General features: G+C 45.2%; 1 protein-coding gene across 2 annotated transcripts in view; it reads right to left on the reverse strand.

Moving 5' to 3' along the window:
• Positions 1 to 23,513, reverse strand: part of LOC147615673 (serine/threonine-protein kinase Nek5-like) — a 54,877-nt gene extending 31,364 nt beyond the window's left edge. The window contains exons 1-8 of one of the 2 annotated variants that reach the window (XM_086778230.1): positions 22,614 to 23,513; positions 22,438 to 22,504; positions 22,258 to 22,323; positions 22,086 to 22,132; positions 21,949 to 21,994; positions 21,725 to 21,805; positions 21,587 to 21,629; positions 21,319 to 21,368 (exon numbers count right to left, since the gene is read on the reverse strand). In XM_086778230.1, the coding sequence (XP_086634356.1) occupies positions 21,319 to 21,368; positions 21,587 to 21,629; positions 21,725 to 21,805; positions 21,949 to 21,994; positions 22,086 to 22,132; positions 22,258 to 22,323; positions 22,438 to 22,504; positions 22,614 to 22,699 (486 nt within the window). In that variant the 5' untranslated portion in view covers positions 22,700 to 23,513. Of the gene's footprint in view, positions 1 to 10,476; positions 10,612 to 21,318; positions 21,369 to 21,586; positions 21,630 to 21,724; positions 21,806 to 21,948; positions 21,995 to 22,085; positions 22,133 to 22,257; positions 22,324 to 22,437; positions 22,505 to 22,613 lie in introns of those variants that run through there. The other variant, XM_086778231.1, reaches the window with a different exon arrangement.
• Between the last annotated feature and the right edge of the window lie 508 nt (positions 23,514 to 24,021).

The raw sequence follows: 24,021 nt of genomic DNA on the forward strand, positions 1-24,021 counted from the left end.
CACCAATTGCCTACCAGCTTCCCTCGATGTAGGAGGAGGAGGATGACTGAATACTACTGAATATGCTAGTTAGATGACTATATGCTGAGTAAACTGCTGTCCCACTGACTTCCCATGTCTCCTGGGAAGGAAACGCTGAAAAGAAGCTGATATACTCATGCTAAAATGATACGATGGTTTATATATGGGTAAGTGTGCTGGTCGGGCAGATAAACTGCTATCGGCCAGGTATCTGGACTCCACGACCTGCAATAAATGCTCATGGATGCTGTCGGCTGCTATAGAGGTGCTGTCGGCTGATCATAACAGCCCCGACTACATGCCATAAATGCTCTAAATGTCTTTATGTGCTGAAGATGGCTAATGTACTGATGTTGGTGCTGAAAACAGCCCCAAACACATGTTTGCATATGCTGAAAATGCCTGAATAATGCTTAAATGACCTGCTTAATGTTTGTGGGTGCTTAATGATGCCATGCCACTTGTACACCTGATGGGTGTGCACGTGACATTCCCCTCTACTAAACTGTTGCTGTGTGGTATACCTGGCAACCTTTCGACTCCTTTGCTGATCCTTCTCCACTAAAACCACTGCCCCCTTCTGACTTCTTCTACTGGGATTGAGGTCGACTGTAGGAGTTGAATCCTTTGAGCCAAAGACTTGTCTACTGCGAGAGCTGAATGGCAAATGCTGCTAAAACTGCTTGGAAATACCTGAGTCACCCCTGACCTCTCTGTGGAATCCTTTCACACACACCATCTCCGTTGTTCCTGAACCTCTGAACCTCCTGAGGCAATGTTGGAGTAAACCTCCGTCTTCTTATGTGGAAGAGAACTCCCTACTGTTGCCAGTTGAAGCCCAAAACTTCATTTACTCCTTTGATGATGGATGTCATTCTTCCCCGGAGAACTCATGGGCAAAACATGTAAGCCTTGCAGATGCAAGATTGACTGCTATGCAAGCCATGTGCAACCCTATATGCTGTGCAAGAATGCAGATGGATGGGTTACTAATGCATGCCTAAGGGGAAATCTCTAAGGATGGTCTGCAAGATTTTGAGAACTGGATTTAACTGTGCACAAGCGATTAACATGAGGACTGACTGAATGAATGATGGAATGAAAATGATCTAAGGCTGGTTACCCTGTAACGCTCTGATACCAATGTGACATGTGAGGGATTGATCGTAGTAATCACAACCTTAGGGTAACTAAACTTCACTTAATGATGCTTAAGAGATAGACAAATAGTGTCAATGCAATGCAATGCAGCTATATTAGATGAATGGGTTACAATGAGATCTAAATAGATCTATGATGCTGTCCTAGATGAAGATCCTTCTCGGGATGAGAGGGATATGATGAATGCTGATGATGAGGATTGTTCCTTGCTCCAAAGCTGAGGTCCACCAATTGGCTGCCGGCTTCCCTCGATGTAAGAGGCGGAGGATGACTGAATACTACTGAATATGCTGGTTAGATGACTATATGCTAAGTAAACTGCTGTCCCACTGACTTCCCTTGTCTCCTGGGAAGGAAACGCAAGAAGCTGAGATACTCATGCTGAAATGTTGTGATGGCTTACATATGGGTTAGTGCTGCTGGTCGGGCAGCTAAACTGCTGTCGGCCAGGAATCTGGACTCCACGACCTGCAATAAATGCTCATGGATGCTGACGGCTGCTGTAGAGGTGCTGTTCGGCTGATCATAACAGCCTCGACTACATGCCATAAATGCTCTAAATGCCTTTATGTGCTGAAGATGGCTAATGTACTGATGTTGGTGCTGAAAACAGCCCCAAATACATGTTTGCTTATGCTGAAAATGCCTGAATAATGCTTAAATGTCTTGCTTAATGTTTATGGGTGCTTAATGATGCCATGCCACTTGTACACCTCATGGGTGTGCACGTGTTAGTGATCAACTACAGAGATGGGTTCTTCTGAGCAGATTCACAATGTATATACCAGGCACCACTCTGTTCCCAAGGAAACAAAAGCGAAATGAGCTAAACTTGCAAAGAATCCGGAAATTCAATTTCTCTATGGCATTCTGCACGAAGATTATGAATTGGCACAGAACGTGAGCAAGGCAAAACCGTCTGTGAAAGTTGTAGTGCAGAGAGAAACCATATTGCCTAAAGAGAGGAAATTCCCACAGCAAGTTGCAAGCAGCAATATTGTTTTTCCTGGGACATATGCCCTCAGCGAGGGATATTCAACAGTGGGTCAACAATCTCCTTGGCTAAAGAATATGTGGATGGAGTTTACTATGCAACGAGAGAATTGTCAGAAATCTTGCTCAACTCAATGCAAGCAAAGCAAGTTGTTTGAGATTGCACCTCTTTTTACGCCAGGCAAATGGTGCATGTGTTGCCATGGGTGCCTACTGTTGACTATCAAGGGCTGCTAAAATATCAATGCCCAGTATGGGTTGAGGTGGTGGATTTCCCCATTGGGCCGCCGCAGATAGCTCAGACATTGGGAAAAGTAGAGTGTGCACCCAGAATCATGGGCAATAGAAACAAATTATGTGCACTATGGGCTACGGATGTGCCAACACCCGAAAGCATTGAAATCGAGATTGCTGATATTGCCATGGGAGAAAAGCCATATGTATTAAACTGGTCTCCTTTTGTTGGGTCGTGTTTTAAATGTCACAAGTTTGGGCATTTTGCATCAGAATGCTTGACACTGAAATTGCAACCCCCTAAGGACTCAATTCCTCCCCCACTAGTGCAAGAACCACCAAAACTGCTAGAACAAATACCAATGGTAAATGCATTGAATGCAAATGCGAAACAAAGTATGGCACAAAATAAAGGGAAAACATTGTAGCAAGCACAAAATAAAAGCAATGTGCAAAACAGACAAATCAACCAAAGAAAAGATGCTAATGGTTGGACTACACCAAATGCTTGAAAAATATTGGGCTTAAAAAATAACTTATAAGCCATTGATTAAGAGGCATTGGGATAAAACATCGATGGCCTCCACCTTGGCGAATCAGCCACATGTACATTCATGAATTGGTTGAATGCAATGAAGGGAGGGATGGAATACTTGCAACAATTTGCTAGAAAAGTAGGCTATTTTAGAGGTTTTGGTATATTTTATGTAGGAAATGTTAATTACTCAAGCACATGCATAATGATACAAACAGCTTTGAGGCCAGTGATCGCCTATAATGATCCTCTTGGTAGATCCGTTGTGTTGCAATGTATGCTAAATGAGCAAATACATGAATTTGAGAGTGTATATTCACCGACAACGTCAACTAGAAGGACAGAACTCTGGAGAAGACCGGCTGTCTATCCGTGATTGACAAATGCATTTGTATTAGGGGACTTCAACATCAGTGCAAGATAATACATATGGGGATTCACACATGATTGCAACAAAAAACCGGCCTGGCAGACATTTATTAGAGACATTGTAGCAATGGATATGTGGAATGTGAATTGTCTAGACAAAAGAGGATTCACATTTCAGCATAATGCTAGATCAGAGTATCACGCAAGGCTTAACAGATACTACATGTTATATGTGCACAATGGGGATTCGAGCCCTGTGAAGGTATGGGTGGATTATGCATCACAATTATCGGATCATTATCCATTATAGGTGAGGATGCATTTTGACATAGCTATGGACAATGCAAGGCTGCCATGTAAATGATTGTGCATAGTCAATAGCTCCTACCTATCACATGATGCGTAACAAGGTGTACAAAATCATTGCATTACTTAGAGAAGATGCATGCCATGACTTGGACTTAGGAACTTTGCAAGAAGGATGCAATCGATCATTATAGAATGTGGCAAATGGTATATGGGGCAGCAAAGAGAGCAAATCAATCGATGCAGAGTGGTTGTGCAGACATTGCATGAGACTGCACAAACAAGGCAATTGAATCAAGAGGAGGAAGAAAAGCTGTTAAATGCACGATTTTTGTAGATTGCAATAATCAAAGGAAATTGAAAAAATGGCATACACGAGCAAGGCAAAAAAAAAGCCTTAACTAGATAAAGGCTGCTCGTCAAAACAATTTTTTCAAAATCTTGCATGCTAAGGACAAAAGCAAAGCATCCACAGAAACCTGATGGTCAGTGGACCAAATGATGTAAATGAACTCAAAAGGGAATGTGTGGCAATTTCCAATCAGTCTTTGCTACACTAGGACACTTATCGCAAAAAGAGTTGAAAGCGAAATTCACAATGCTTATAAATGTGATACCAATTCTTAATCAACAAGAAGCTGCACACATGGAATCCCCTTTCACGAACATGGAATTGCGAAGTGCTCTTGCTAGATTGGGTAAGTGGAAATCTCCAAGATGGGATGGATTGGCCATGGAATTCTTTTAACATTTTCGAGAGGAATTGGAAGACATTCTATTGGCAATGATAAATGTTACATGGTTACAAGGAGTGATGCATGCTTCCTAGCAAGAGGGCCTTGTGAAATTGGCTCTAAAAAAGGATTTTGGCTCATTGGAGACCCATCACTTTAATGCCATTGCTACACAAATTGGTGACAAAGATGATCTCCAATAGAATAGCCAATGTGCTTAACAAAGGGCTGCATCTTGCCCAATATGGGTTCATTCCTAGGCGACAAATAACAAACAACATATGTAATGCTTAGCAGCTTATGTGGAAATGGAGTATGCCAAATATATTAGTCAAGAGGTGTTGCTACTACAGGTAGACATTGCCAAAGCATTTGATACAGTGCATTGAGACTTTATTGCTGCCACCATGAAACGTGGTCCAAAAATGACAGAAGTCATCTATTGGCTGTATGCAAGCAACTCAACTAGATGTATCATTGGGAAAGGATTATCATCACCTTGGACTTTAGGAAGATTGGTTAGGTAGATTTGTCCACTAAGTGCCATGTTGTATGCAATTGCCACTCATCCTCTACTCTTGTATATGGATATTCTTACTCGGGAAGTAGAATTACATGGACCGGTACAACCAGACGAGTCATCAAATGGTTGCACAAGCATATACTGATGACTCTTTTTTCTTCCCAACAGATACTCCAAGGGATTTGACAGTGATTATGGATGTTCTGCAATTGTTTGGGATAGCAACGAGGCTCAAAATCAACTTTAGAAAGTCAAAGTTGCTACCACTAAAATAGGCGGATTGGCATAGTATACTCTGGCCAGGAGATATACTACCGCCAGGCCAAATCACTAGGCATTTGGGATATCCTTTGGGTTGGAACATATCTTTCAAAGATGCAGTTACATGGGTGCAAACAAAAGTCAAACAAAAGGTTGATTACTGGCACTTGTCTACATGGCCATTGCATGTTATGCTGCGAATAGTACAATCCATCATAACGGTTTACATATAATTCTTTTTTATTTGGGACAAAAAACCCCTCGACACATTCATGTCATCAACAATGGAACTATGTGAAAAACAAGCACTGATATGAAGACTTTAAGGCTATTGAAAATGGAGCATGTATGCAGCCCTAAAATGCACGGTGGGATGAATATCTTGAATGTCCATTACCATGTATTGGCTTGGAAAAGTACCCTGATCATAACTTTCGTGGAACAAGGACAGCCATGGGCACAGATGTTGGCTACAATGTGTGTGCGTTACAAGGTTGATTCTTTTGGGCATTGGAATCTCTCCTACTTGGATATCTTGGTGGGTCAGATACAAGGAAAAACCCCAAGCTGCCCCTACTCTTGCAGCTTGCTGCAAGGCTAGAAGTTAATGCTCATACATTTGCATTGGGCACATAGGCCAATGCCTCCTCGAAACACACTAGTAGCTGAAAATGTGCATTGGAGCATAGCATTTGATATGCCATTGGCAGTGGCCGAACCAAGAAAAGCTTATTTTTTAGCACAAAAAGGAATTTGCACAGTGGGAGATGTCATATCGACGGAAGGCAGACCATTATCATTTCTACAAGCACAACGACGATGGCAATTGGGAGCCCATTACCGCCCTTTTATGGAGACTTATTGTTGCGCAGCTAGCAAGGACATGGGGATATGCCATATATATCGGTTGGGCAACGACAGGATGATTGGTTGCTAAAGAACAGCCGACGAGGTTAGATTACGGAGTTTCCTCTTGGTAGATTGATTAGCGGCAAGGACATATAGATTATTGCTTCCCCAGCCATGGATAAAAGAACATGCAGATCGGGTGTGGCATATGAACGAGTCCTTAGGCTAGTGGAAAGGTAGTTTGGGAAAGATATAGCAAAGCAAATTGCCTTTAAAACATAAGGTTTTTCTATGGAGATGCCTCACGGGAACGCTCCCGGTAGGAGAGTATTTGGAAAAGCAGAAAATTGCGGCTCTAAATTGTTTGTGGTGCAATCATCAGCAAATGGAGAGTATTTATCATTTGCTATGGTCATGTGCTGACACAAGGGATTTTCTGAATTGTCTATTTTCAAGTATGCAAACAAGATTTCTTGGAGTGAAATGTTTTGGATGTTTAGGATATATCCTTCCAGACTATAGAAATATGCTCTTTTCTTTGCGTGGGCGTAACATTGGGCTATGTGGACAATATCGCTGGATCATAATTATGAGGTGTTTGCACAACCTGGATCGACAAGTCCGTATACTTCGGTCGATCAATACGTCAATCATTGCATGACAGATTTGAGCTGCCGTGGATTGATCAACATAAGTTTTTCCACTATTTTCAAATGTACTTTAACAAGCGCCTCTCACTTTGAGGGTTCTCGAATATAAGATAAACCAATGGTTTCACAAAAAAAGGTACGTGTGTATAAATATATAAAGAGGATAGCTAACCAAGTACATATACCAAAGACTGTCCCCTGCAAACCATTTTACAACAAACTACATTGGGTCCTCCCATGAACAAACCATTAAAGGCCACACACTTCTCCAGCAGGAGAGGAAACCACTTCTGTCTACCTTGAAGCAGCACATCTCACATGTAGACCATCAATATGGTGGAAAGTATTCCTCTTCAAAAAAATCACCTTCTAAATCTTCTATTTTAAAAATTCATCATACCAAACTATATACATACTACACAGATCAAAGATGCATGCTTCACAAGCATACATGCATGCACACGCACACACACTACCCAAACACAAATACATAGGTCTGTTTGAAACCACATGCTTTCAACATGGTAAAAGCATAACCAGCTGCACCTTTTCAAAATAATCGACTTCTCTTAGTGTGGAGCCAAATTGAGAGGCTACAAGTCAAGATCATATATCGCCTTTTACACAGCCATCTCTCACACCACACATCATTCTCATTGATTTCACAAGAAGCCAAATTGAGAGGCTACGAATCAAGATCACATATCACCTTTTACACAGGCATCTCTTGTTGGTACCAGGGTGATGGCTAGATGGGCGAGAGAGAGAGAGAAAGAGAGAGAGAGAGAGAGAATCATGCCAAGCATAATAACCTTAGCTACCTTAACCCTCACGTGCATAGGCCACCTTGGACGCACAAATCTCTTCTCCGTTTGGTTGCTCCCATTCGGTTTATGCTGTGGAAGAGGCAAGGAAATATTATGGGTCAAACATGGATAGCTTGGAATCACATTACGACGCCCAAAAGAATGGGTGGGGCTGCTTTACTAGATGTCCGCTTGCATATGGTGGCGCGTAGGTGGACGCTTTTCCAGGATATGTGTTTGCAGGAGCAGCCTTGGGTATTCATGGCTCGTGACTTGATTGAGTTGAAGGGATTGTCACATGGACGGACACGTGTGCAGGCTTCATGGTGGGACATTGTGAATGCGGCTCATCCTGTCCTCCGTATTCGCTCATCTCACATTTTATCGCATATTCTCCTTTCTTGGCATGAAGTTCTACTATTGGCTCGGTGGGATCCTAGTCATGAAAGACTACTTTTGAACTCTTTGCATTTCGAAACATTTGTGGAGTCGCGTGTCATTGTTTGGCCAGACAGAGATGCTTCACGCATATGACTCAACCGCATGGTCAGGTTAGGCTTGGTTAGAATCCGAGATGCTTTGATACCTGGTCGTGACAGGCCATATTCGTTTTGTCGTATTCGGCAGCACTTTAGAGTTCCTCGAACATTTCAGCCACTATGGGTTGACATCATGCATGCAGTTGAGCCTTTTACTCCATTGCCTCGGCCATCTGCAGATCAGCCTTGGCTTGATTGGGCACTATGTAAATCTGGTGACTTGATATCACTTTCAGCTAACCAGGTCTATCATAAGCTCGTATCAGAGAAAGATTGGGTTTCAGCCAAGGCCAATAAGGTGTGGGGATTGCACAAGTCTAAATCATGGTGGCAGAAAACTCTTATGCGTGGTTGGCAGTCTAAACTCCCTTACCAAGGTAAGGTTTTCATTTGGAGGATGTTGGTGGGAGGGTTACCTACACGGGATCAACTCAGCCGTCATAAAATTACATTGGCCTCTTGCTTCTTCTGCACGACATGCACTGAAACAGTTGTCCAGCGGCCCGTCAAATTTGGTCTTTTGTCTCTCGCGTTTGGGAGGCAGTAGAGAGGTCTACTGTTTCAGCTCATCAGTGGATATTTGGGATTTGTCCTCAAGTCATTACTTCGGACAGTCACCTTGTGATATTCCATTTCCTTAGATGGACAGGACTTTGGCATATTTGGACTACACGGAATGGGTTCATCTTTGATTCCTTGTCTGGAATACATGGGCACATTCTACGTATCCGCGGTTTGCTGCTTTGGCAATTTTCTTCTCTTCTCTCAGCTCAGCTACTGGATGCAGATGTTATTTCGTTATGGTCTACGGCGGCTCGGCTGGCTCATCTTTGATGCTTTTATCTGGGATGCTTATTTGGCTAGGAGGCTTTCTTATTAGTGTACAGGTTTGCATGGTCATGATCATTTAGAGGATCTTTTGTGGGGGTTTTTTTGGGGCCATAGGTTCTGTGTGAGCCATGTGGCTGATGTAGATTTTTACATATAATATAAAACACCATTTCACGAAAAAAAAGAGAGAGAGAGAGAGAGAGAGAGATGACAAAGCTATAGAGCAAGAGCTAGATTGCACGACTCAATGATGATTTGATTGAGGTGTCGAACCTTCACCAAGTATATGCTTTTGTAGGCTTGAAGCCTTATCTTTTGACCCATAGAAATTACACGCACATTGATCTGATGACACATGACACACTTATCCTATCCACACATAGGGGGAGTGTTCACACCTACATAGCCCCAAATCCCAACAAACCCCCCCCCCTCGGAGTGAAGGAGGTGTTGTTTGAGAAACCTTCAATAGCCATGGTGATTTGGACTCTAGATTGTATCATGTGCTCAAAATGATACAAAGACCTGAACTCTCATGGCAAGCTTGATATAAGAGCTTGACCACTCATGACAACCCAAGGTAGTTTCAAACATACGAAACGATACGAGTTCGACTGATAAAGTACGTAAAAAACGTTACGTCATCCATGTGTTGTCATGACATGTTCCATAACATGAAATGAAAATAAGCTAAGTTTGAAGAACCAACGCTTGACCTCCCAATGGGTAAAGCCAAAAAGGACACGAGGGAAAAAACCACTTCTAAAGAGAGAAACAAGTGCAAGTCCAAAAATAAAAATAAAAAACGGGTTTGAAACGTTTGCAAGTCCAAAACGACCTAAAAAATAAAAAACGGGTTTTAAATGCAACCTTGTGACAACCTACATTAGTTTACCCAAAAATCCCCCCCCCCCTCTTGCTCTAAGCAAGGGTATGAAGAGAATTATGGAGCCTTTTATAACAATAAGGCATTACAAAAGTGGAAATAATCACAAGAATTATTTAATTCAATTTTTTTGGGGGACTTCTTGGGCAGATAACCCTTGACTCAAACACATGGAAATAGATTAAGACCCGATCATAATCTTCCTCATCGAGAGAGATTTTTCTCTATTGTGAATGCTTTGTCTTGCTACCGTGGATGCTTCTTCTTCTTCTTCTTCTTCTTCTTCTTCTTCTTCTTCTGGGTCAGTGGGTTGGCATGTGTCTCCTCTTGCTCTTTGGTACGCTTTTAAAGCACTTGTCTTCACTGTGTCCAAGCTTCTTGCAAAAGTTGCACCTGAATGTCCCGCCTTCCATCTTGCCTTTGAACTTTGAAAGCATGGCTTTTGTCTAATTAAAGTGCAACTTCAGCTTTCTCTTTGGTGTGGCGGTCTTCATCTATGAGGACTACAACCATCTCATAATAGGCCACCCTTAGTATAGTTTGGGTTTACGAAAATTTTCAAACCCCTTCTATACTAGATTGAAGAACTGCCTTCATTCATCTTCATCAACATTTGCTTTTAGGCTAGCAAGATTCTAAAGAATTGAGCCTATGTTGCTCAAATGTTCTCCTAGGGTATTACTCATTCATTTTCATATTAAAGAAATTTTCCTTGAGAAATACCTTTGAATTATTAATCTTGTTGCCAAAATAAAAGATTCTCTAATTTGTCCCATACCTCCTTGTCTAATTTGTCGAAGTCCACATGATGTATGAGGCTATCTGCGAGGCTGAGTCCAATGAGTGCAAGGCTTTTTCTTTCCTATCTTGCCAGACAAAAATCTTCTCGGCACCTAGATCTACTGCAAGTTCCTTTTCAATGCCCTTGACGACATTCCACACTTCATCCGAGGGCAAAAGGACGAAAGGACCAGATGTGTGAGAGATCAGAGCAAATCAACACAGCATGAAATGGATGAATGAGTGTATGTATAATGGTGAATGAAATCCAGTACAAGAGGCCCTCTGATGTGAGGTGACTCTGAGTAGTTGACCGATGAAAAAGCAAATGGCTCAGTCGGTGACAAAGGCTCGCGTTGAGGACAGCGGTGTCACTCCATGAGGTGGTCGGTGGCGAAGGCTCGCGCCGGTGGATGCGGTGGCACTCCAAGGTAGTAGATGTCTGTAGTGGGCAGCAAAAATGCAGTGGTGCAGGCTCTGGTGACAAGGATGCTGCTGTACCTGAGGGGTGCAGACTCTAGTGACGAGGGAGCTGCTGTACCTGAGGGGTGCAGGGCTGGGTGGCTGCAAGAGGGGAGCAAAAACACAGAAGTTGAAGATGAGACTGTAGCAACACTAGACTGCTGAAGATGATGAAGCAGTACTGCGCAGAGTAGGTACAGCAGACATAGTGCCGAAGATAGACGATGAACTGCAGGAGGTTGCCAGGCTGCTGCTGCAGCAGGATGCGATGATGAATGTGTAGCTGGCTGCTGCAGTAGAATCGATGAAGATCTGTGTGTTCGATCCGGGCTGCTGCTGTTGTGCAGGGAGTGGAGCACTGGTTGTTGATGATCGTTGATGATATGATGTGTTTATTGCTGAATTATGAAACGCTTTTAAATATGGGGCTGGAGCTGCTGGTCGACCCAGATACAGGCTGTCGACCAGCAGCCCAAGACATTAAATGTCTAGAAAATGCCGTTTTGGGCAAGTTTTCACACACCACCTCTCAAGCCAAAAAGGGACCATGAAAGAAGATGAGGAAGATGGTAATTGGGTGAAGAGGATCATGAAGAAGTATTTGGCTTTGGGTAGGGTTGGTTGTTGCGGGTGTAGATCATGTACTCTTCGTCTTTTGTAGAGTCTTTTAAGTTTGGGCTGTACTAGATCAATGCCACAATGCAAGGGTTTTCACATGCATGAATGCCCATTTGGGTTTTCATTCATACATGCGCCCGAAACATAAAAAACAGAATGCAATGCAATGGGAATGCAAGATGGTAAATGCAATGCAGTGGGTTTTCACATGAGCAATGCCCTCATGGGGTTTTCAGTTACTCATGCGCCCTTTACAACATTGATGGATAAAAAGGGTGAGGATGGCCCCCCTCTCACGCTGTTGAGGGTGACGGTGGAGGGCCGATGCCGATCCGCTCGCGAGGACGCTGGAGGATTGGCCGGTTGACAGACTTTGTAAGAATATCAGCATGGTTGTCCGCCGTAGGAATGTACTCGAGCCTGATGGTACCAAGCTCAACTTGTTCCTTGGTAAAATGAAAATGGACACCAACATGCTTGGTACGGTTAGAAAAAATAAGATTGCCGATGAGGGCAATCGCACTCTGACTGTCGAAGAAGATGGTAGTAGCGATGTCAATGGGAACAAGCATCTCCTCAAGAAGCTAACAAAGATACATAGCCTCAGTGGTGGTGTCATAAAGGACCCGGTACTCAGCCTCAGCTAAAGAACCTGCAACAATATCCTGCTTCTTGCTAGACCAAGAGAAAGGGCCAAATCCAAGTGAGTACAATGAGAACGCCGAGAATCGATACCCAACCCAGTCGAAGTCAGTGTAACCACGCAGGGTGATTCCACGAGTGTAGTGAAGTCCAAACATATAGATACCCACTAGATAGCAAACAACCCTCATCGTTGAACTCCAATGTGGGTCCTTGGGAGCATTGAAATACTGACTTAAAATGGATGCAATAGGAAATGTAAGGTCGTGAGTTAGTGAGCCATATAAGTTTCCCAACCACTTGTCAGTAGGCTCGCTTTTCATGTGGGGGTGAATCCTCCTCCTTTGTAAGTTTGATGGTTGGATCCAATGGGGTGGCCACAGGGATAGCACCATCGGGAAAATAGGAAGTAAGGAGTTGAAGACAGTACTTTTGTTGTGACAAAGATACCGTCAAGATGTTGGATCACCTCCATGCCAAGGAAATACGAGAGAAGACCGAGATCAATCATCTCAAACGTACGTCTTAATTGTGCCATGATATCAATCACTTTGGCTTGATTTAAACCAGAGATGATAAGATCATCGACATACAACACTAGATAGCACACCATCCCCTGATCTGTGTGGATATAGATTGGGATCGCAATGGGATGGGTGAAAACCTTGGCTACGAAGAAATTTGTCGATGTGATGATACCACGCTCGGGGGGCTGGCTTAGGCCCATAAAGAGATTTCTGCAGGCGGAAGACTTTGTCCTCGTACCCGGGGAGTGGGAAGCCCAGAGGTTAGTCAACATAGACTTCCTCCTCGAGAATGCCATTTAGGAAGGCTCTCTTGACATCCATCTGGTAGACTGGCCATGTGTGGTGTGCGGCCAAATTGAATAAGATATGGATTGTCTGTAGGTGTGAAGGTCTCGTTGAAGTCAATGCCTTCTTTCTGGCAAAAGCCTTGCACCACAAGCCAAGCTTTGTACTTGTCCATGGTACCATCGGCTTCAAATTTGGTGCAAAAAATCCATTTGGTTTCAATGACCTTCTCCACAACGGACCACATGCCATTACGGTCAATGCTTTCAAGTCCTTGTTCCACAACCTGTTTCCTAGCTGGCCGTTTGATTGCCTCTTTCCACGATGTCGGCTCATCATATGCCACTTAGTCTGCTGAAAAAACAGAGGCAAATGAGGCACGAAGATTAAGCCTACTGGACCGATGAAGACCATCCAAGGGGGTATTGCTTCGAAGCATGCCTAAATCCCGCATGGTCTGTTGATACCAACGGGGTAAAAGGTCCCTGGGTGGCTGTCAAGAGGAGGAAGGCTACTCAAGTGGCGGAGTAATAGTCAACTGATTAGGTTCATGTGGCACAGTCAAAGAATCTTGATTGGATGGTATAGGCAGTGGAAGGTGAAGTAAGTCCCGCTCATCAAAGACAATATCTCGACGAACGAAGACTTTGTTCCATCTTGGATCAAAAACTTTGTAAGCCTTTGCTTCAGAAGAGTAGCCCACAAAAATGAGCAACTCACTCCTTGGCTCAAGCTTGCCCCTTGTGTCATTCGGAGTGTGTGTGTGTAAGCACTAACCCAAAGACACAAAGATGGGAAACAATCGGTTTCTCGCCATAAAATGCCTCGAACGGGGTCTGTGAGGGCAAAAAGACCAAAGGACCGAATATACGAGAGATCAGAGCAAATCACACAGCATGCAATGGGTGTATATATATATATATATATATATATATATATGATAAAATCCAGTATAGGAGCTCTATGTGAGACTCTAAAGGAGCAGAGAGGGCTGCTGTCCCGTGATAATGCAAAGGCTGGTGAAGGCCCCGATCCGAGGCAGATGGTAGGCTGCCGTCCTGAAGAAGTGAGCAAAGAGGGCTGCCGTCCCGATGTCAAGATCAAAGGAGCATAGAGGGCTGTTGTCCCATAAAATGCAGATAACAGTGCTGAAGTGAGCCTGATGAAGGTGTCGATATAAGCCTAATGTAAGGCTGATGTGGGCCTGAAGTAAGGCTGCTGAAAAAACGCTGATGTCAGCCTGAGGTAAACGCTGAAGACAGCCTGATGTAAACGATGAAGTCAGCCCTGGTGTAGGCGATGAAGTCAGTCCTGATGTAGGCGATGTAAACGCTGATGTGAGCCTGATGTAGGCAGCCAGTCCAGCAGCAGTAAACGCTGAGGATGAACCCGATGTAGGCGGCCTGCACCAGCAACAGCAAAACTCAAGATGATTCATTTAAGAAAACGTTGGAATCCTTTTATATGAGTGAAGGGCTGCTGGTCGGTCAGGGTGAAGTGGCGGCCAGCAACACAAGACAAGAAAAAACCAAAAATATCCAAAAAGTGCCCTTTTTGGGCTGGATAACATGGCATATTTCCACAGAGGGTCCTGTGAGGGACAACGACCGTAGGGCAGTGGTTCAGAAGGTACACCGCAGTGTTGATCGATTCTGAGTCTTGACCAAAGGTGTTCTAGCAGCTCTACTGCAAAGAGCATGGAGTGTGCCATATGCATAACGGTAAGGTTCTTGCGCTCAACTACTCCATTTTGTGAGGGAAAGTTGGTGGAGGTGAGCTAGCGCTGAATGCCTTGCTCTTGCAAGAACTCGATAAATTGATGGGAGATAAACTCACCACCATTGTTACTGCGAGCAATCCCAATCGAGATGCCCAAGCCCCATTTGGTTAGTGACTAAATGAACCCACGTGGTAAAGTATTGGAAAGCATTTGATTTATGCTTCAGGAAATACACCCACATGTACCTCGAATAGTCATCAACAATCAGCGTGACCCATTCAAGGAGGGGGTTGGGCATTGCCCACTCAAGTCGAAGTGAATCAACTTGAGGATACCCTGAGCACGATGAGTAGCATGATGTGAGAACGGTGTACGATGCTGCTTACCCATTTGAAATCCTTGGTCAATTTGAGGTGGGGTATGCCTTCAACCAACTCATCCCTAGACAACTCATAGAGCGTGTCATAGGGCAGGTGACCATAGCAATAGTGCCATAGTCATTCAGTGTCGAAAGGAGCTCTAGTCACATAGGCAGTGGGCACGAACCCAATGTAACTCAAAACCCTCGAAAGATGGCTCACATAGAAAAGTATACATCTGGTATAAGCCATCCTTTTGTGCTTGACCTCGGGCAACAACGAGACCAATAGTCTCATCAATCACCTCAACAACTCGCTTGTTGAAGTAAACTCCACGATCGAGTTGGGTCAACTGGGATACACAAAGTAAGTTGAGGCCCAAGTTACAAACAAGATAGATATTGTCCAAGGTTGCCTGGTTGGGGCTTGTGTTGGTGTCAAATAAAACAATGCCAACAGATTTGATTGGCATCACGGTATTGTTGCCACATCGAACTCCACCCTTAGCAGGACGCTGAGAGATGAAAATGTTGGCATTGCATGCCATATGGTGTGTAGCTCCACTGTCAACCATCCAAGTGACCGGATGGCCACAGGGAAGAGTTGGGTGAGCTTCGATGATGGGCTCAGGTGGATCATCAGATAACTAACTGATCTAAACGAGAGCAGAAGCTTCCACACGCTCACTGCCTCGTCTAGCCCGTTGTTTCTTCTTCCTTTCGGAAGAGTGGCCAAAGTCAACCTCAGATGTGGCTTGAGCGACATTGGCCGAGGGATCAGAATGAGGTGTAAGAGAAGACCAATCAAACATCCCTTCCGGGGTGACAAAGGATATTGACTGGGGGGGGAGGACCTTGAGCAACTTGACCAATGGTTCACCGCTGAGAAGATCTAGGCCAATTTGTATCAGTGCCTTGTTGTCGGTTCCCTCGTGAGGGACCCTACTCCCTCTCGACTGCCAGTTTGGGGCATTGCTGCCCCCTTGTTTGTTTTGGCGATTTGAGGAGTGTTGGGGTTGTTACCTCTGTTTTCCCTGGCTTTGATGCTGCACTCATCATCAACATGTCCAGACATCTAGCAATGAGTGCAATATCTATTCTTTTTGGGAATATTATGTCAGTAGGGAGTGGGTGTCGAGGCAGGGTTTTTGGGATCAATGTTGTTGCCTTGGTGATTACCTAGGTTGCTATTCCCCTTCCCTTGCTGCCCTTTCTGAGGAGAGGTGGTATTAGACACAAGGACCCCCTCTTGAGTAGAGAAGGAAGAAGATGACTTCTTGGGGTGAAACTAGTCATGCAACCGAGCGAAGCGCAAGAGTTCGTACTCACACTCATATAGGTTAGGCATAGGTTCTAAACTAATGGTCTGTGTGACAAAACTAAAGAAACTAGGTGGCAACTTGTTCAGTAATGTGATGACTTGGTCTTCCAGAGACTTGGCGGAGCGGGTCGCATACTCCGCATTAAGGCATCGGTACCCAACAACCTTGACGTTCAGATCATTCCCCTCTTTGATAGAGAATATTTGGATTTGATGCTCGAGATCAATGCGACACGTGCGATCACGTGCTACATATCTCTCTGCAAGGTGTGCCCATCTGTCAGAGACACAGGGAAACTGTTGGAGTTGTGAATGAAACTCCGGCAGAAGGCCTTGCATGAGCTCCACTATGGCAGTGGCGTTCCTAGCTTCCCAATAGCGGATGACTTCAAGAGGTGCTAGTGAGGGGTGGGGTTTCGGTTCAAGTCCCTTCACCAGGTTCCAAGAACCTTGGGAAGTGAAAACCTGTTCCATAAGGTTAGCCCAAGTGGTGTAATTAGACCCATTCAAACAAGTCTTTTCAGTGAAAGCATTTCTATACATAGAAACATGAAGGGAAGGAGGTGGTGGGGTCCAGGATGGCTAGTACCCGTATCCGGAGTGTAGAGGATTAGGTGGAACTCCAGAATAACCACTAATATCCGGCATAGGTGTAGGACCTGGCGAGGGTACTCCATAAGATGGGATATAAGGCTGTGCATTTGGCTCAGGTGGAATGCCTGGCTAAGGCACAAATCCTCGAGTAGGCACATAGGCTGGTCCTGGTGTAGTGCCAGTGATGGGTTGGTAAACTACTTGATACCCCGGAACGTTGGGTGGCGACACAGTGCCGGTGGGCAAAGTGCCGAGAGATCCCTATGTTGGGTAAAACCCATATGCAGGTCCTTGTGGTAATGGCTGCATGCCAATGCCAGCGAGAAAAAACATGGGTTGGGTGGGAGGGTTTTGTGCTTGTGGTTGTGCAGTATTCCAAAACACATTAGAAGCAGGAATAGAAGGTGAACTAGAAGAGAAAATAGTATTACCTCCTTGTACACCAGTAGTCTAGGAGCGTATGCTGCCCCTAGACCCTCCTCTATTTGGGTTCACATTACTCCACGGATCGAGGGTAGTTGTTGGTACCATATGCTGAACTTGTGCTGCGGAAGAAGACACATAGGTAGTGTTAGGCACATAAGCACTCAAAGGTACATACGATCCTGACACGGTCTCCGACTGAGTTGATGACGATGATCTCCAGACGACCAAAGGTGGTACCTGTCCTCCCTAAGAGAATGTCCCAAACTGAAGTCCAAGCTATCAGCTAGGCTGCGTAGCAAAGCTCTCCAGATGAGGCTACATACTGGGAGCCAGTACTGGCTATCCCCCTCTGGAAGCGAAGTCTAATAAGCTTGAAGAGGAAGGTCGAGATGCCAAAGATGTAGAGGGTGAGTAGGCGTAGATGGGCTGGTCGTCTCCCAATGTAAGACCTCGAACGATGAATAAGAAGTCCCATCCTCCGTGTGGTTCAGATCTGAGTAAGGAGAATCAACTTCAAGTGACAAGGGCTAGTCCTACAGAATCATAGTCACAAGGGACCGGGGACGGTAGCGGGGGACGGGGACCGAAATGGGACGGGGGACGGCCGTATGTAGGGAACGGGGACGGGGGTAGGAACGGCACTTAAGAATCACTTTGTCAGCGGCACACGGGCAAAGCTTGCATGCCCATGGCCGTGCACCACCTCCATGAAGTTGAGGGAGAACTTGAGTGTGAGGGTGGGTGGAGCTGTGTGTGTGTGTGTTTGTGTGTGTGTGAAGCTTGAGAGAGTGTGTGTGAGGGAGAGAGTGTGTGAGTCTTGAGAGGCTAGAGCTTGGTTGTGCAAGAGCTTGAAACTTGAGACCTTGGCCCTTGAGGCTTGCCGCTTGAGGGAGAGAGAGAGAGAGTGTGTGTGTGTGTGTGTGAAGCTTAAAGTGTGAGAGGGAGTGTGTGTGTGTGTGTGTCCTCTTATAGGGAGGGAGGCAAGAGAGAGGCCGAGGCCCAAAGCCTCAAAGGCTCAAGGCCTATGGACCAAGGCTAAAGGCCCACGAAAAGCCCTCCCCAAACGGCCAGAAAAAATGTGACCGTTGCCCAATCATTAACCTGGGGCGTTCCCATGCAGCAGTCCCTCACAGCCATCCCCTCCAAGATCCGTCCCCGGAACGCCGTCCCTTGTGAGGGACGCCCATCTGGGGACGTCCATCCGTCCCCGTCCCAAAGTGTCCCCGGGACAGCGCCCCCCCCGTTCCAAGGGTCCATCCCCTGTGACTATGTCCGGAATCATGGTAGACGATCCATGCTATGTGCTCTCTAGGTCTTCAATCCCTTTGCTCACGATAGCTCTGATACCATGTGAGGGCAAAAGGACGAAAGGACCATATGTGCAAGAGATCACAGCAAATCAACACAGCATGAAATGGATGAATGAGTGTATGTATAATGGTGAATGAAATCCGGTACAAGAGGCCCTCTGATGTGAGGTGACTCAGAGTAGTAGACCGGCGAAGAAGCAAACACGATGTCGTAGCAAAGGGCTCGGTCGGTGACAAAGACTCACGTAGAGGACCGGTGGCACTCCGTGAGGTGGTCAGTGTTGAAGGCTCACGTTGGTGGATGCGGTGGCACTCCGAGGTAGTAGATGTCTGTCTGTAGTGGGCAGCAGAAACACAGTGGGGCAGGCTCTAGTGACAAGGGTGCTGCTGTACCTGAGAGGTGCAGACTCTGGTGACGAGGGTGCTGCTGTACCTGAGGGGTGCAAAGCTGGGCAGCTGCCAGAGGACTGCACAGAAGCAAAAAAGCAGAAGTTGAAGATGAGACTGCTGCTGAAGATGATGAAGCAGTACTGCGCAGAGTTGCTACAGCAGACACAGTGCTGCAGATAGACAATGAACTGCAGGAGGTTGCCGGCCTGCTGCTGCTGCAGGATGCAATGATGAATGTGTAGCCGGCTGCTAGAATCGATGAAGATCTGCGTGTTCAATCCGGGCTGCTGCTGTTGTGCAGGGAGTGGAGCACTGGTTGTTGATCGTTGATGATATGATGTGTTTATTGCTGAATTATGAAGCGCTTTTATACATGGGGTTGGAGCTGCTGGTCGGCCCAGATACACGGCCAGCAGTCCAAGACATTAAATGTCTAAAAAATACCTTTTTGGGCTAGTTAAATGCCATTTTGGGCAGGTTTTCACACACTCCATTCCTCATCAGGAAAAGCCTGATCTTCATCTGCCAGGTAGGAAAGTCGGAGCCATTGAATTCTCCAATGCAATGTTGCTTCTGATGGTCTCCATAGCTCACATTTTTAAAATCCCCAAATCAGCCACTGATATGGCATTGCAGGTACTGTAGGTGGCAGCGACACGGAGGCTGCAGAAGCAGCAGGTGGCGACAACGGGCAGCAGCGAACAACAATGGGCAACACTTGCATCACGTGGAGGCACAGGCTATGGCGACGACCAGCTGGGCCAATCAGCTCATGACAAGCAAAGGCGGCGGGTAAAGTGGCACAGCAGTGAAGATGGTGGATGTAGAGGGAGATGCTTATCCCGGCTCTGATACCATGTTGGTTTTCATGGTACCAAGGTGGTGGCTGGATGGGCGAGTGGCCGAGAGAGAGAGAGAGAGAGAGAGAGAGAGAGAGAGAGATGACAAAGTTGTAGAGTGAGAGCTAGATTGCATGACTCAATGAAGATTTAGTTGACATGTTGAACCTTCACCAAGCACATGCTTTTGTAGGTTTGAAGCCTTATCTTTTGACCTTGGAAATTACACACACACTGAACCGATGACACATGACACACTTATCCTATCCACACACATAGGGGGTGTTCACACCTACTGAGCCCCACACAGCACATCATCTTCATTGATTTCACAGCACTCCTATGAAAATAAATAGTGTCAAGTTAAGCAGATGATGTCTCTCAAGAGACAACAGAGGGCATGTTCTGGGATAGGCTTATCCTCTTCCATGCAGCTAGCTGCACAAGAAGAGAAGAGTTTATGCTTCTTTGTATAGACCACAAAATGGATGCTCTCTATGGAGAGATTGATTAACAATTGCATACAGAAAACAACCAAGGCACCAGACAGGCTAGATCCTCGACGTTGGTGGCTCTATATCCACGTGAGCATCCAGGTGGGTCACCGTGGACCGTCCATGTATAGCACCACTTCCTCTCCCCAACACAGAGAAGTGCTTTAGATGCTGAGATTGCTACGGAGCCCAAAAAGTGAAAACGTCTTTTGGAGCAGCTTATCACGAACTCCATGTGGAGCCCAGATCAGGCATGGACTTGGGAACACTAAGAAACTGAGATATTCAGAGTCTCTGATACATGAAAGGTGTCAAAAAAGGACCATTGTCTACTCCATATGCAGCCATGATCACGCATGCACTTGGGAACACTAAGAATCTGGGATATTCAGAGGTGTCAAAAAAGGACCATTGTCTAGCATACTGCAAGATTTGAGGATAAATTCACACATACCATTGGACCACTGCCAGGTCACTAAGTAAGAGGATTGACAAGATCAAAAGTTTTTGCTCTCTAGGGCTCTGGAGTCTGATGGATCAAGCCACAATATATCACTCCTACCTGCATTATTAAACCCTTAAATATTCTATCCTTTTCCGTTTCAATTCCTAAGCAAGCTACCTAAGGCCTGCAGTCTCTACAATTTACAGCCCTCACTGAGAGAGCCTCTCCTCAGCCTTTACTTTAGTTGTACCAACATAAGGTCAATCTCAGACTCAATGCTTTTCTTGAAAAACATTAAGGTATGAGAGTATGGGTGTTAGCTTAAAGCATCCTATCTACAAATGCTACAAAAAAGGCATGTCAAGGTCAAGATGCACTCAATGCAAATCTATCCAAGAGAATCCCTTACAGATGATGCCAAGTCGTCTTCATTCAGCATCTTCGCTAGCCCAAAATCACCTACAAAGTTCAAAAAGCTATTAGTGGCCACCTCCATGGCAGATTGAACACTCATGCAAGTCGTAGTCAAGCCACAGAATTGAATATTCACACATGAAATGCATTACAAGGGTTCCAAAAGTGTAGCGAGAAAGGTTAACACCATGAAATGCATTACAAGGCTTTCAAAAGTATAGCTACAAATGTTAACACAATGAAATCCAACGAGTTTCACTTACCCAAGTGGATATCCTGCTCTTTGGTTAGAAATATGTTGGAGCACTGCATGATTACAAAGACAAAGATGACTCAAAATTAAAAGCCCTCTATATCACCGAAGGGGAGGCTGCTCATTGGTAAAAGCCTATCAAGCTTACCTTCAGATCCCGATGCAAGATGTGATTCGAATGCAGGTAATCAACTGCCATCAAAAGCTGCACAAACCACTTGCATAATCTCTGCAAAATAAACCGGCCACAATGATTATGGTGGACTAGTACTCCATGCAGGGCTATATTGTGGCTGTTGCAAGAACCTAGCAAGCAAATCATCCCACAGCATGGCTGCAGAGAAAAACACATGGAGATATGATGTGCCCAACCTCCTCTGGGAAAAGAACTCCACTTTGCTTTCTGATTGTTTCGGCCCTATTGACAGTCAAAGAAAAAGTTGACCGAAACCTGCAAAAATGGCATACATTCTTGCATTAACTTCTTGACATGAAATGTGTGCACTTACATGTCACCACCTTCACAGTATCCTGTGACAATGCATATGTAGCAGCCCTGCAACACACAGAAGATGGCACAAATGAGCCCAACTTTCAAGCTTTACGAGAACAGAATGTGCACACATCATGCTACCATCAATACATAGGAGAAGGCAGGAATCACAACCCTAATGAACTTACTTTCTCTATCCAGGACTCTTTGTACTCCAAAATGAAAGGATGTTGCACTTTTGACACCAGATCCATCTACATAAAGAGACAAGGTCATATAATCATTTTGGAGGTCTATGTACGGAAGCCCCAGTGCAGAAAACGTTGGAAACATGAAACAATACTAGTACTGAGCAATGTAAAGCATACCTCCTGATGGGCAGATCTTCTGCATCTGTCGGTTTGGCGTGCCAGCCGAATCTTCTTGAGAACATATCTAGAAGGCAGCAACGAATTTGAGAACCCATAAAAAGAGGCCAAGAAGCAGCATGCATCAAAGAGCTGCTTGCTGCACAAACCAAGCTTATGAATATGAAGGAGCTTACTTCTTCTTCTCTGTCTTGTGATGGACAAGAATGGCAGAGCCAAATGCACCCCTCCCCACCTGTCCCATAATCTCATAGTGATCCATGGTGCTTGTGATAGAGTAGCACTTGAGCCTAATTCTAGAGTGTTTCAAACCTCTACTCTGAATGCCGCATACAGTGTGAAGGCAAGCTCCATCGCTTCATCTTATTTGCCTGTTTTGAGTTCTTTCAGGGTTACCACTGTTGACTCGGGCGGTGAGAGCCACAGAAATGTGAAGCTGCGGAAAAATAAGGAGAAAGATGATCGTACTGGATTGGAGAAGAGAATCAAATCCGAGGTGCATTTACCATCGTGCGGATAGAAGGGCCTGAGCGCAGGACTAATGATGTGGGCGCTGATTACAAAACAGCCACAATACAAGCATGGACTGTGTTAGACGTGTACGGGGGAGAGAGAGAAAGGAGGAGGAGGAGGAAAGAATGATGGTGCTCGCTGCTGAGGTGAGCTAGGAAACACGCGCAGAGAAAGATGAAAAGGTTTGAAGCGTAGGGGGGGGGGGGGGGGGTGTGTGTGTGAGAGAGAGAGAGAGAGAGAGAGAGAGAGGGGCTTGTCGCGAGTGGCCTCTGGAAGTGTAAAGGAGGTGCAAGAGCTGTCCAAGTGTTGTAACCGTAGTGGTAGTGATCAAATTTGAGTGGGGAAAAAGTTACGAGCTTGCAGCAGGTGGGGAGTTGAAGAGAGATTTGGGCTGCAAGCTTTGCTGATGAAGAGCATATAAGGCAAAGCTTTGGACAAGAAGGAAGCTAGGCTGTAGGGGGGAGCATCTATCAACATCTTCTTTGTTGGCTTAGAGAGAGAGGAGAGAAGAAGAATAGAGAGAGGGGGAGATGGCGGAGTTTTATAGAGCTGCGCTCTCTCACTATGCGAAGCTTCAAATCGGCATATTATGCGTGTGAGTTTAAAGAGAGAGAGAGAGAGAGACGGATCATGCATGCGGGCTTCATTTAGCTTGATGCCAATATGCAATGTGCATGTGAGCTTGATGGGCATACATAGATGCATCATGAGAGAGAGAGAGAGAGGGAGAGATGGATCATGCATGCGTGCTTCATTTAGCTTGATGCCAATATGCAATGTGCATGTGAGCTTGATGGGCATATATAGATGCATCATGAGAGAGAGCGATGGATCATGCATGCGGGCTTCATTTAGCTTGATGCCAATATGTAGTGTGCATGTGAGCTTGATGGGCATACATATGTCCATTGTGCATGTGAGCTTGATGGGCATACATAGATGCATCATGCTGGCTTCATTTAGCTTGATGGATAGGCATGCCAATATGTAGTGTGCATGTGAGATGGGCATACATATGTCCATTGTGCATGTAAGTTGTGTGTGTGTGTGTGTGTGTGTGTGAGAGAGAGA

This window comes from Cibotium barometz, chromosome 39, assembly GCF_041138505.1.
Source record: "Cibotium barometz isolate CiBa-2024 chromosome 39, ASM4113850v1, whole genome shotgun sequence".
Taxonomy (NCBI): domain Eukaryota; kingdom Viridiplantae; phylum Streptophyta; class Polypodiopsida; order Cyatheales; family Cibotiaceae; genus Cibotium; species Cibotium barometz.